The following is a 13,183-nucleotide window of genomic DNA, read 5'->3' on the forward strand; positions in this document are numbered from 1 at the left end:
CCCATTACTTCAAGACACCCTCAGGGGTACCTGTGCTCCCTTGGGCAGCAGGCGTCAGTTTCTCCTGGGGATTGAGGGTCTGGTGTGAATGCCCCCAAGAACACTGTCTTGAGTGGATCATCCCTCCCAAGACACTGAACGCCAGTTAGTTGGGCTGTTTGCTCTGGCGTCTGGGAGAGGATGGAGCACCCCCTGGATCCTCTCCTCTCCTGTGTCCAGGTGAGAGACCCCAGCCCAATAACTTTAGGCCCAGTTACAAAATCATCAGGGCTTGCTTTTGCACCTGCACAGGCGTCAGATGTGTTTTTCAGATAATCAGTTAAGTGTAACCGATTAGGAAAGAACAGGATGGTTGGGAAAGAACCGGCACGGTTGAGCAAACGGAAACATACAGTGAAAAACAAGTGGTTTTTATGTGTTTTTTCCAGGAACATACAGTGAAAAACAACCTTGCCTTTTAGGTAACCTATATGCTAGGTTCAAAAAGACCAATAAGAAACCTGTTGCTTACCGCGCGCGCGAAACCTGCTCCTTTACCCTATAAAAGATCTGTGCCCCAAAGCCCGGGGTGCCAGTTCACCGAAGAAGCTCCGGCTGAGGTCTTGCTGAGCACCCGCAGGCGCCTGTGTATCAATAAATCGCCTCTTGCTTTTGCAGCCAGTGTCTCGTGTGCTTTTCCTTGGACAGGGAGTCGGAGGGTCTTTCATTTGGAGGTTCCACCAAGATCTTCCTGCACCCCCGTCCGGATCCCTGCCCGGGGAACGCCCGGCATCACTGGGAGGTAAGCTGGCCGGCTCGTGTCGTTTTGTGTTTCTTTTGTTCTATGTTTGCAGTCTTCGATCGTTATCTGTCTGTGCGCAGCGTCCGTACGATTACGCTTAGTCGCTCTGTTTTCTGGGCAGCTTGAGAAGGAGTTGACGAACTCGGACTTCTCCCCTGCCACCCTGGGAGACGTCCCAGGGATTCGGAGGGCCCATTTTTGGGGGCCTCTAGTGTTTCCAAAGAGTACACTGTTCTTGTGGGTGACGGAGTCCCTCCTCCCCTTAATCCATCAGATACTTTCGGTTTGTGCCGAGGCCGCGCAGCGTTCTTTGTGTCCAGTCTGATTTTTGTATCTGTCTCCTTGCCTTTGTACTTTCTCATTCCACCTGAGACTAACATGGGACAATCTATAACAACTCCCTTGAGTCTTACTCTTGATCATTGGCAGGACGTCCGGAACCGGGCTAACAACCTGGTCAGTGGAAATCAAAAAGAAAAGATGGATAACACTCTGCACCACGGAATGGCCAACGTTCGATGTTGGCTGGCCAAAAGAAGGGACATTTAACCTTGATCTTATTTTACAGGTGAAGTCTCGGGTTTTCACCCAAGGTCCTCAAGGACACCCCAATCAAGTGCCCTACATTGTTACTTGGGAAGATCTAGCCTCCGACCCACCTCCTTGGGTCGCCCCTTTCTCTCCACCTAAGCTTCCTCCCCGTTCTCCCCTTGAAGCCCCACCCCTACCTTCTGCTCCTCTTATCCCGATACCCGCACCCCCTCCTCAAACCTCTAGGCTTTACCCTATTCTAGATAAACTCAAAACCGTGACTCCAGCAGGGACAATACCCAAGAAGGTCTTACCACCAGAGGATTCAACTCTTATAGACCTGATGACTGAAGAACCCCCACCTTACCATCCCCAACCTCTACCAGCTCCAGATCCCATCCAGGTTTCCTCAGAAGAAGAAGAACAAGAGGGTCCAACTACCAATGCCCCTCCGGGCCCATCCCCCATGGTGGGGAGACTTCGCGGGCGCCGAGAACCTACCGCCCCAGGGGATGCTTCAAGGGCCTTCCCCTTGCGGCAGACGGGAGGTCCTAACAGCCAATATCAGTACTGGCCTTTCTCTGCCTCTGATCTTTATAACTGGAAAACCCACAATCCCTCCTTTACCAATGACCCTGTAGCCCTAACTTCCCTGATTGAATCTATTCTAGTGACTCATCAACCAACATGGGACGACTGTCAGCAGCTTTTGCAGACTCTTCTCACTTCAGAGGAGAGACAAAAGTTCTCTTAGAGGCCCGTAAAAATGTGCCGGGAGATGATGGGCCCCCTACCCAACTCCCAAATTTGATCAATGAAGCTTTTCCCTTAATTCGACCGGATTGGGATTATAATACTGATGCAGGTAGGAACCACCTACGTCTCTATCGCCAGTTACTCATAGCGGGTCTCCATGGAGCAGGGCGACGGCCCACCAATTTGGCCCAGGTAAGACAAACCACCCAGGGTTCGGAGGAAACTCCGACCACATTCCTAGAGAGATTAAAAGAAGCCTATCGGAGATACACTCCTTTCGACCCCGATAGTGAGGATCAGAAGGGAAATGTATCTATGGCTTTCATTTGGCCATCCGCTCCAGATATTAGGGCCAAGTTGCAAAGGTTAGACAACCTACAAGACTTTACTCTAGCAGACTTATTGAAGAAAGCAGAAAAGATTTTTAATAAGAGAGAAACCCCAGAGGAAAAGGAAGAAAGGATCAGAAAAATGCAGGAAGAAAGAGATCTTAAGTTTAGAGAAGAGTTAGATAAGAGAGAAAGAGAAAAAGATCGAAAACGTAATAAAGAATTAAGTAAGATATTGGCCACTGTAACCCAGGCAGGGCAACAAGGAAATAGAACAGGTAGGGAAAGGGAACGAGGCAGACCCCATGTAGACCGAGACCAATGTGCCTACTGCAAGGAAAGAGGACATTGGGTTAAAGACTGTCCAAAGAAACCCCCCAATCCCCAAAGAGGTACTAACCGGACCCCTCAGTTACTAGCCCTGGATGAAGATTAGGGGAGTCAGGGCCAGGAGCTCCCCCCTGAGCCCCGGGTAACTTTGCAAGTAGGGGGGCAACCTGTAACCTTCCTAGTAGATACTGGAGCCCAACATTCGGTGCTAACACGAACGCCAGGACCCATGAGCCACAAAACGACGTGGGTCCAAGGCGCCACTGGAAGCAAGCCGTACCGATGGACCACCAAGAGAGAAGTACACCTTGCTACAGGTAAAGTTTCCAATTCGTTTCTACATGTGCCTGATTGTCCGTATCCACTGCTAGGAAGAGACCTATTAACCAAGTTAAGAGCTCAAATCCACTTTAAAAATGGGGGTGCCTCCATTACGGGGCCAGATCAGGCCCCTTTACATGTATTAACTTTCAAATTAGAGGATGAATATAAACTTTTTAGCAAACCTCCTGCACTTGATAAGGACATAAACTATTGGCTTGAGTCCTACCCGGAGGCCTGGGCTGAAACCGGTGGAATGGGAATGGCTAAACAACAACCTCCAATAGTCATTTACCTAAAAACCACTGCTACTCCTGTAAATATTAAACAGTATCCTATGTCAAGGGAAGCTTACCAAGGCATCAGGCCGCATATCAAACGCCTCCTAGACCAAGGAATTCTAACCCCTTGCCGATCGCCCTGGAACACCCCATTGCTACCAGTAAAAAAGCCGGGAACAAATGATTATAGGCCTGTCCAGGACTTAAGAGAGGTAAACAAAAGGGTAGAGGACATCCACCCCACGGTGCCTAACCCCTACAATATCCTCAGCACCTTGCCTCCTACCCATACTTGGTACACCGTTCTAGATCTAAAAGATGCCTTTTTCTGTTTGAGACTGTGCCCTCAAAGCCAGGCCCTCTTTGCATTTGAATGGAAAGATCCCGACGAAGGGGTCTCCGACGGTCAACTGACCTGGACCAGACTGCCACAAGGGTTCAAGAATAGCCCGATGCTCTTCGATGAAGCCTTACATCAGGACCTGGCCAATTTCCGCGTAAGACACCCCTCCTTAATTATGCTCCAATATGTAGATGACATCCTATTGGCTGCCACCACCGAGGAGGATTGTCTTACAGGTACGGAGGCATTATTGCGAACTTTGGGACAGTTGGGGTACAGGGCATCGGCTAAAAAGGCACAAATCTGTCAGACAAAAGTTACTTACCTTGGCTATGAACTTCATAATGGCCAACGATGGCTAACCACAGCCAGGAAAGAAACTATCTCGAGCATACCAACTCCCCAGAACCCTAAACAACTACGGCAATTTCTGGGCACAGCAGGTTTCTGCAGACTTTGGATTCCTGGGTTTGCCGAGATAGCGGCCCCCTTATACCTGCTAACCAAACAAAGTAACCCCTTTACCTGGACTGGGGAGCACCAATTGGCATTTGATCGTATCAAATTGGCCCTTCTGTCAGCCCCCGCCTTAGGCCTACCAGATGTTACCAAGCCTTTTGACTTGTTTGTGGATGAAAAACAGGGCTATGCTAAAGGAGTCCTACCCCAAAAACTGGGACCCTAGAGGCGTCCTATAGCCTATCTGTCCAAGAAATTGGATCCAGTGGCGTCAGGATGGCCACCATGTCTTCGAATGATAGCAGCAGTGGCTATTCTGATTAAGGATGCCACTAAACTGACTCTGGGACAGCCATTAACTTTGTTAACCCCTCATGCCATCGAGGCAATAATTCGCCAACCACCTGACCGCTGGGTGTCCAACGCCCGACTCACCCATTACCAGTCCTTGCTGCTGGACACGGACCGGATTCAGTTCGGCCCCATGGTCACACTGAACCCAGCAACCCTCCTGCCGCTTCCTGGAAAAGCAAATCCCCACAACTGCCAGCAGATTCTTGCAGAAACACAAGGAACCCGACCAGACCTCACGGACCAACCTATGAAAGATGCAGAACTGGTCTGGTACACCGACGGGAGCAGTTATTTGCTCAATGGGGAACGGCGAGCAGGAGCAGCCATCACCACCGAATCTGAGGTAATCTGGGTGAGTGCGTTGCCGGGTGGAACCTCAGCTCAGCGGGCAGAACTAATAGCTCTAACACAAGCCTTAAAGTTGGCTGAGGGAAAGAAGCTAAATGTGTATACGGACAGTAGATATGCCTTTGCCACTGCCCATATACACGGGGAAATTTACAGACGGCGAGGGCTACTAACTTCAGATGGAAAAGAAATCAAGAATAAGACTGAAATATTGGCCTTACTTAAAGCTCTATTTCTGCCTAAAAAGTTAAGTATCATGCATTGCCCTGGCCATCAAAGAGGAAATACTCCGGAGGCCAGGGGAAACAAATTGGCGGATGAGACAGCCAGAAAGGCAGCTCAGGGGCCTCAACTCTTGGTACTGACTTTATTGCCCCAACGGGAAAACCCACAACATGATGACTATGAGGGTAAATGGGTCTATGAGGACCAAGATCTGGATATCATACAGAAGCTAGATGCCTCTTACAACCCAGAGGACCATACCTGGGAATATCAGGGAAAAACCATAATGCCCCTTAAAAATGCTAAAGAACTAGTAAAATCATTACAAAAACTGACACATCTTGGGGCTAAAAAGATGAAAGATCTCTTGGACCGTGGAGAAGGTACTCTATATCTTCCAAATAGGGATCGACTCCTCCAGCGAGTTGCAGAAAATTGTCAGGCATGTGCCCAGGTAAATGCTGGTAAAGTTAAACTTGGGACAGGAGTCCGGGTTAAAGGACATAAACCCGGGACACATTGGGAAATAGACTTTACTGAAGTCAAACCTGGTATGTATGGATATAAATGTCTTCTAGTCTTCGTTGATACTTTTTCCGGATGGGTAGAGGCGTTCCCCACCCGACATGAAACTGCCAAAACCGTTGCTAAGAAGCTATTGGAAGAAATTTTTCCAAGGTATGGGGTACCCGGAACAATTGGGTCGGATAACGGGCCTGCCTTCGTCTCCCAGGTAAGTCAGGCGGTGGCCAATTCGCTGGGGATTAATTGGAAGTTACATTGTGCATATAGACCCCAAAGCTCAGGGCAAGTAGAAAGAATGAATAGAACAATCAAGGAGACTTTAACTAAATTAACGCTTGAAACTGGCACTAGAGACTGGGTACAACTCCTACCCTTAGCTTTATATCGGGCCAGAAATACTCCTGGCCCTCAGGGACTAACCCCATTTGAAATCCTATATGGTGCCCCACCACCTGCTGTTAACTTCTATGAAACTGAAATTTCTGCCTCCCTCACCCCATCTGTGCAGATTCATCTACGCGCACTGCAATTGGTCCAGAACGAGGTCTGGAAGCCATTAGCAGCGGCATACAAAGAAGAACTCAAAACCCCCTGGGTGCCACATTCCTTCAAAATCGGGGACACCGTCTGGGTACGCAGACACCAGAACAAGAACCTTGAACCCCGGTGGAAAGGACCCTACACCGTCCTGTTGAACACACCTACTGCAATCAAGGTGGACGGCATCGCAGCCTGGATTCACGCTTCTCATGTAAAGGCTGCACATCCACAAGACCCAGCAGTTACTCCCCGAGACTCAGGATGGAAATTGCAGCGTACTCAAAATCCGCTAAAGATAAGACTTACGCGCTGTTAACCGCCTTTGCTCTTTGCTTTGCTCCCCTTGTCTTAGGTAGTAACCCCCATGCTCCCATGAAGTTAACTTGGCAGGTATACTCTCAAACTGGGGAGATAATTTGGTCTATTACAGCGACCCATACCCCTGGCACCTGGTGGCCCACCTTAACCCCTGACTTTTGTCAATTGATCCCTACCCCTCCTCCTTACCCGCGAGGCCACCACCGGTTCCAAGATGAAAATCTAGCCAAGACTGATTTTTATGTCTGCCCCCGGGACGGTAGAGACAGATTCCAGGCATACAAATGTGGGGGCTATGAAGCATACTTCTGCTCCTCCTGGGGCTGCGAAACCACAGGAGATGCATACTGGAACCCCACCTCAAGCTGGGACCTGATAAAGGTGGCCAAGAATTTCACTACCCCCAGCCCAGATGGCCATACATGCCATAGGAAAAACTCACAATTTCAGGCGGGCCAGTCGCTGCCCCTTAAGATACAATTCACGGACAAAGGCAAGAAGACTATTGATCCCTGGCTTACCGGGAGAACATGGGGACTCAGATGGTATATGACTGGATACGATCCCGGTGTAACTTTCAAAATCAGACTATCCCAAACCCCAGCTATGATTAGCTCGATAGGACCTAATTCTGTACTAGAAGACCAAAAGATCCCCTCGCTGCCCAAACAGCCCCAAAGCTCACAGAGGGTTCCCACAAGTAAACCGCCTCTGTCTCCCAATGTCACTACAACTTACCTGAACTCTAGCTATTTCCCTGAGCCCACTCATCCTGGGACCGGAGACCGACTGTTAAAATTGATTCAAGGAGCATTCTATGCCCTCAATGCCACCGACCCAAATCGCACCCAAGATTGTTGGTTGTGTCTCACCTCCAGCCCACCCTATTATGAAGGGATAGCAATTATGTCCAACTGGAACAGTAGTACAAACCCTGACCCTAAGTGTGTATCTCCACCAAGCTATAAGCTTACCATCACCGAAGTGACAGGACAAGGGGTCTGTATGGGGAACGTACCCCCATCACACCAACATCTCTGTAATACTACCCTCCCAGTGACAGGCTCACAAAATAACTATTTGTGGGGTCCCCACGGAACTTACTGGGCCTGCAATACCGGACTGACCCCTTGTATTTCTACGGCAGTCCTCAATGCAACCACTGATTTTTGCGTGTTAATACAATTATGGCCTAAAATATCATATCTAGGGTCAGACTATGTCCTAGGACGCCTTGAGGGACAGAAACAATACCCCAGAGAGCCCATCAGCATGACCATAGCTCTACTACTAGGAATTGGAGGAATAGCAGCCGGAATAGGAACAGGAACTGCCGCGATAATGCAAGGTAACCAATTATTGCAACTACAGGCAGCAATGAATGAGGATTTAACTGCAATGGCCAAGTCTATCACAGCCCTAGAGAAATCTCTCTCCTCCCTCTCGGAAGTTGTGTTACAGAATAGGAGAGGATTAGATCTGTTGTTCCTCAGAGAAGGTGGTCTTTGTGTAGCTCTACAAGAACAATGTTGCTTTTACGCTGACCATACAGGGGTAGTCTGGGAAACTATGGAAAAGGTCACTGAAAGGCTGGCCAAGAGACAGAAGGAATTTGAGGCTCAACAAGGATGGTTTGAACACTGGTTTAATAAATCCCCATGGTTAACTACTTTGCTATCTACCATAGCAGGACCTTTAGTTATTTTGCTGTTACTCCTGACATTCGGACCTTGTATACTTAATAGACTAGTGCAGTTCATGAAAGAAAGACTTTCTATAATCCAGACTATGGTTCTAACTCAACAATACCAGTTGCTTAAACAACAAACAGGGTCACAAACAAGCTTAATCCAAGAAACTGAGCAAGCAGGACAATGGATATAAGATTCTATCCATGATAAAGAAAAAGGGGGGAATGAGAGACCCCAGCCCAATAACTTTAGGCCCAGTTACAAAATCATCAGGGCTTGCTTTTGCACCTGCACAGGCGTCAGATGTGTTTTTCAGATAATCAGTTAAGTGTAACCGATTAGGAAAGAACAGGATGGTTGGGAAAGAACCGGCACGGTTGAGCAAACGGAAACATACAGTGAAAAACAAGTGGTTTTTGTGTGGTTTTTCCAGGAACATACAGTGAAAAACAACCTTGCCTTTTAGGTAACCTATATGCTAGGTTCAAAAAGACCAATAAGAAACCTGTTGCTTACCGCGCGCGCGAAACCTGCTCCTTTACCCTATAAAAGATCTGTGCCCCAAAGCCCGGGGTGCCAGTTCACCGAAGCTCCGGCTGAGGTCTTGCTGAGCACCCGCAGGCGCCTGTGTATCAATAAATCGCCTCTTGCTTTTGCAGCCAGTGTCTCGTGTGCTTTTCCTTGGACAGGGAGTCGGAGGGTCTTTCACAGGTTCCTGCAGAGAGTGACAGACTTCTTTCTGGGTCTGGAGCTGGAGCGGTGATGTCCAGGACAGAAGCTACAAGGTAAGGGGCACAGAAGCCTGTTGTGGGAGGGTCTGATGCTTTGTATTTTCCTCTTAGGGTCCAAGGCAACGTATCAGCCTACAGCAGGTAAAGGGGAGACCTGCTTATGGTCACACCCAGGTAGAGGGATGGAAGGTGTTTGGGGAGGGCTAGGCAGGGCTCTTGTCTCCAGAGGCTGAGTAGGAGGACCCTGGCCTCCTGACCTCTCCCCGCAGCAGGCTGAGTGCACTTCATCCCCTGCTTCCTGGTTCATTCTGTGGCTCAGAGGCCAGGTAAGTGGCTCTGGAAGAGGAAGTCCCAGGAGTGATAAGGAGGATGTTGCTTGGAGGTCTTTCTCTCCCAGAAGAATCACAACACAGGCTGCTTACAAGGAACTGGACATCTTACCCTCCCGGAAAACCAGGAGGTAAGGAGCTTAGTCCTATCTTCCCAGATGTACTCAGGTCAGTTGAGGAGACACTCCCTCTGGGAGAAGAAGGAGGGCAGTGGTGTTGGTCTGTCCAGGTGTTTGGAGAAAGTGATGGCCACTCTCAGGCTGAAAGAACCTCCTCGCACACAGGTCTTTGATGTCAATATGTGAGCAAGTGTGAACACATGCCCAGGATGCACAGTTGGTGAGAAGTGACCACTATGGCCATTGTGTTTGTTTCTTTCCCTCTACCTGCTATGGGAAGGAATGTAGGGAGGTGAGGCCGCTCAGACCTGGAGGACATGGTAAGGGCTATTTCAACTGTTAATTTTTCCATTGATTCTGTGTGTGATTCTTTATGGGAGCTAGGAAGAGCCTGAGACAGAAGATGCAAGAGGGGAGGACCTTGGAGCATCTGGGGGATGGCAGGCCTTGCTGTCTTTGCCACAGGAAGTGCACCGTCCCTCCCTGGGTTTGGAATGGACAAGAGCCTGCTGTCCCCACCTGGAGGAGTCTTCCTACTGCATAGCAGGTTGGAGCTCTTTATGCATTTTTCCTGCAATTTCAGCAGCTCTCCACCGCTTCAACCCAGCCTCATGGAAATTTGGCTGTGACCTGCGGACAGGAGATGGCTTTTCTCCGTCTCTTCCCACACCTAGTCATGCCCCACACGTGCTTACTGCCCATCCACCTGTGGCCAGATTTGGTGAGCTCCCTGCCTTCTCCAGGTTTAGCCGACCTGCTTGGGTTGTGCAGCTGCTATCTGGCAGCCCAGGGACTCTGACCAAGCCCCTGTCCCTAGGGTCTGCGTTCTCAGAAACAACTCTGCTTCCTCTCTGTAGGAGACTTGGCACAGGAGAGGGAGATGCAGAGGCTGGACCTATCAGGCCAGGGAGCTACCTTCTGGAGACTTCAATCAGAAGGGGTAGGGAGTTTTCAACTCTAGATTTCCAAAAGTGTTCTGCTTGGGTCCCTTTGGTGACCACGGGGACTTGAAAACCCTCATCAGTCCTGGGGGATGTTCTGGTTACTCCAAAGAACTGTGAAGGTCATTGGGTACCACAAAATATTTGCCATCAGGACCAAAAGGCCTCAAAAGCTCAGTGTGACTGTTGTGTGTCCGCCAGGTTCACTGGAAACATGGCTCCTCTCAGCCTCTTTGCTGATTCTGGGTTGAAGGTATTTAATTCCTCCCTCTCTCCAGGTACGGTTTACAAACAGGCACGGAGAACCCAGCAGCAAGAAGTTTTCCCTGATATTATTTTTGGGTGCAGGCACAGGACTGGGGATGGAACCCAGCGATGCTTTACCTCTGATCTACATTCCTCGTCCTTTTCACTTTTTATGGAGACAGGGTCTTGCTAAGTTGCTAAGGCTGGTCTGGAACTTGCAATCTGCCTTCTTCAGCCTCCTGAGAAGCTGAGATTACAGGCGTGTGTCACCAAGCCCATCGGGAAGTTGGCTCTGAAAGCCATAAAGGGCTGTTGATCCTCAGGGAGTTGGGACGCAGGTGAGAGCATGAAAACTTGGATGAACAGCTTCCCTTTCTACAGACGCAGACGGTCAGTCTTCATAAAGTAATAAGAACACATGTCATTTTGTGCTACTAATAAATGCCTCATTTGTCCACCATGGCTAATATTTAGGAATTCTTATTACTTAGTCTGGGGACTACACTCTGGACATTTCTGGTGTCCTTCATTTTGTGCCTTGAGGAAGAGTTTCCCTCTGAGTTGATACTCTGACTACTACTGCTGCACACACACACACACATACAGAGAGAGAGAGAGAGAGAGAGAGAGGGAGAGGGAGAGATTGATTTTGTTGTAGTTGTTGCTCTGTGGTGGGGGGGATCAAACCCAGGGCCTTGTAGGTGCCAGGCCTCACTCTGCCACAGCTACTCTGTGCTGGTGCACTTATTTATAAAATTTCTAGGTCTTGATTATCCCCACAGGCTTTACTTGCATGTTTGCTGTGACAACGGATGGTCCTACCAGCAGGAGGCAAGGAACACAGGTGAGTCTGTCTACAGGTTGCAAAAGGTCCATGTAAGATCTTTCATGTTTGTAAAGAACACTGAGAACGTGTGTCCACGTGCAGCTCTGAAAGGGATGGGGAACGTGTTGTGTTCCTTTTGGGTACCATGGATCACTCACAGGAATTTGATGCAGGCCTGTATGTTGCAGGATTTGTCCCCATGACCCAGATGTAAATCTGATGAAAACAGATCTTCCCTCAAGTCACCTGGAGTCAGGTAGGGGAGAGAAAGGCTGGAATAAAGAGGTGAAATGAAAGGAGCAGGTGGCAGAGACAGAGGTAAGTGTCCCTCTCTTCCCACCCCCAAGGGTATGTGAGAACTTCCGACCCTGGCTTCCTAACCAGTTATAGGGAGGCCATTACCTCCCTGACAGGTCACCCAGTTCCACTTGGGCAATGTAGGGAGGTCTTTCTGGTCTTCACACTGGCAGAACAGAGTAGAAATAGGGCTTATCTCATCAGTCTAATGTGGTAATTAGGGTGTTAGATCAGGATGTTTGCCATGAGAAATGGGTGTCCCTGTCAGCTCTGAGAGGGACCGTGGCCTTTCCTGCACCGACATGTGAAGTGCATCTCAGGAAGAAACAAGGAAAGTCAGAGAGACCGATGGGAACAAGATGGAAGGACGTTTGGGGGAGATGACTTCTCTGGAGGAGAGGAGCTGGTGGGTGATGGTTCTGGCCACCCATTTTCCTGATGCTCACTTCTTCCCCTTCAGGTTCCCAACCCCCATGAAGAATCACAGGTATTCCCTGGTGGGGAAAGAGGTTCTGGATCCTCCACACATCCACTTGATTTTCTGAGGCACTTGGTGAGGGTGGGGCCAGGGAGTGGGGAGAGATGGAGGCACAGGCCACCCTCTGCCCCCTTGTGTCCCCATGAGGTGTCAGGCAAGCAGTGAGGGTGGCCATTGTGTGGGCTGGGGTGTGATGCCCCTAGGGTCCTGCAACCTCCCGGTTCCAATGACTGTAGTATGGCAACAGCTTGTGTGGATTCCTCCTTCTTCACTCCGTCTCTGCTCCCCAAAATCCCCTCTGATGCAGGGACAGGGAGAAGATGTGAGACCTGCCAGGTAGGTGCTGCAGGGCTCAAATCTGCCAGCTCACATTCCTGTCCTGCGACCTCCCGCCTGCACATCTAGTCAGCAGATGGAAGCCTGCCATTTGTGAATTCTGTGAGCCCTGGTTGTTTTTTGCTTCTCTTTCCCAGTAAGGGTGGCTGAAGTTAGGGTGATAGGACTAGATGATCTTTAGGACAAGTAGCCCTCTCCCTTGACCCACAGTGGCAACACGTAGAGAAACATCAGTGTTTCAAGCAGTCGGCTGGAAAGCACACTGGGAACTTAGCAATATTTGGTCAGCCAACGCCCAAGGCTCCTTTCAACCCTAAGAAGGTGAGTGGAAGGTGAGTCCAATCCCCAGCATTCAAATAAATGCAGAAAGAGCAACCTGTGGCTCACAGCTATAATTGTGAAGGTCATCTGTTCCTGGGTAAAAACGATTCTGAATTATCTTAGATCTTTGCTACACCTAGCCTTTCAGCACTGTGAACTGTGAGGCTTCCCTTTAAATATCCTGAGAAGGGCATGGAAACTAAAGTCACAACACTGAAGGGCAGTTGGTGGGCTGCAGTAACTGTGGTTCCGACTGCACCTGTATACCTGTGAGCACACCTTTGGCAATGGGCCTTTTTCTCCTCCTCCAGTCAGGCCTGGAATTCATTTCCCCACGTACTGACCCTGAGTGGCTCTATGTGACTCCTTTTGGAATAGTGTGTTTGAGGCATGTCATTGGTCACCTTCCTAGGGCCTGCCTGCCAGG

The 13,183-nt window shown here is 49.4% G+C and overlaps 1 protein-coding gene across 1 annotated transcript; it reads left to right on the forward strand.

Moving 5' to 3' along the window:
- Nucleotides 1–1,112: 1,112 nt before the first annotated feature.
- LOC107152526 lies at nt 1,113–6,439 on the forward strand. The gene is given in 4 exon segments (XM_015498025.2): nt 1,113–1,237; nt 1,239–1,482; nt 1,600–2,049; nt 2,052–6,439. Coding segments are annotated over 4 exon segments (5,160 nt in total). The 5' UTR covers nt 1,113–1,159.
- Nucleotides 6,440–13,183: the final 6,744 nt, after the last annotated feature.

Source organism: Marmota marmota, unplaced genomic scaffold (genome assembly GCF_001458135.2).
Source record: "Marmota marmota marmota unplaced genomic scaffold, marMar, whole genome shotgun sequence".
NCBI classification, from domain to species: domain Eukaryota; kingdom Metazoa; phylum Chordata; class Mammalia; order Rodentia; family Sciuridae; genus Marmota; species Marmota marmota.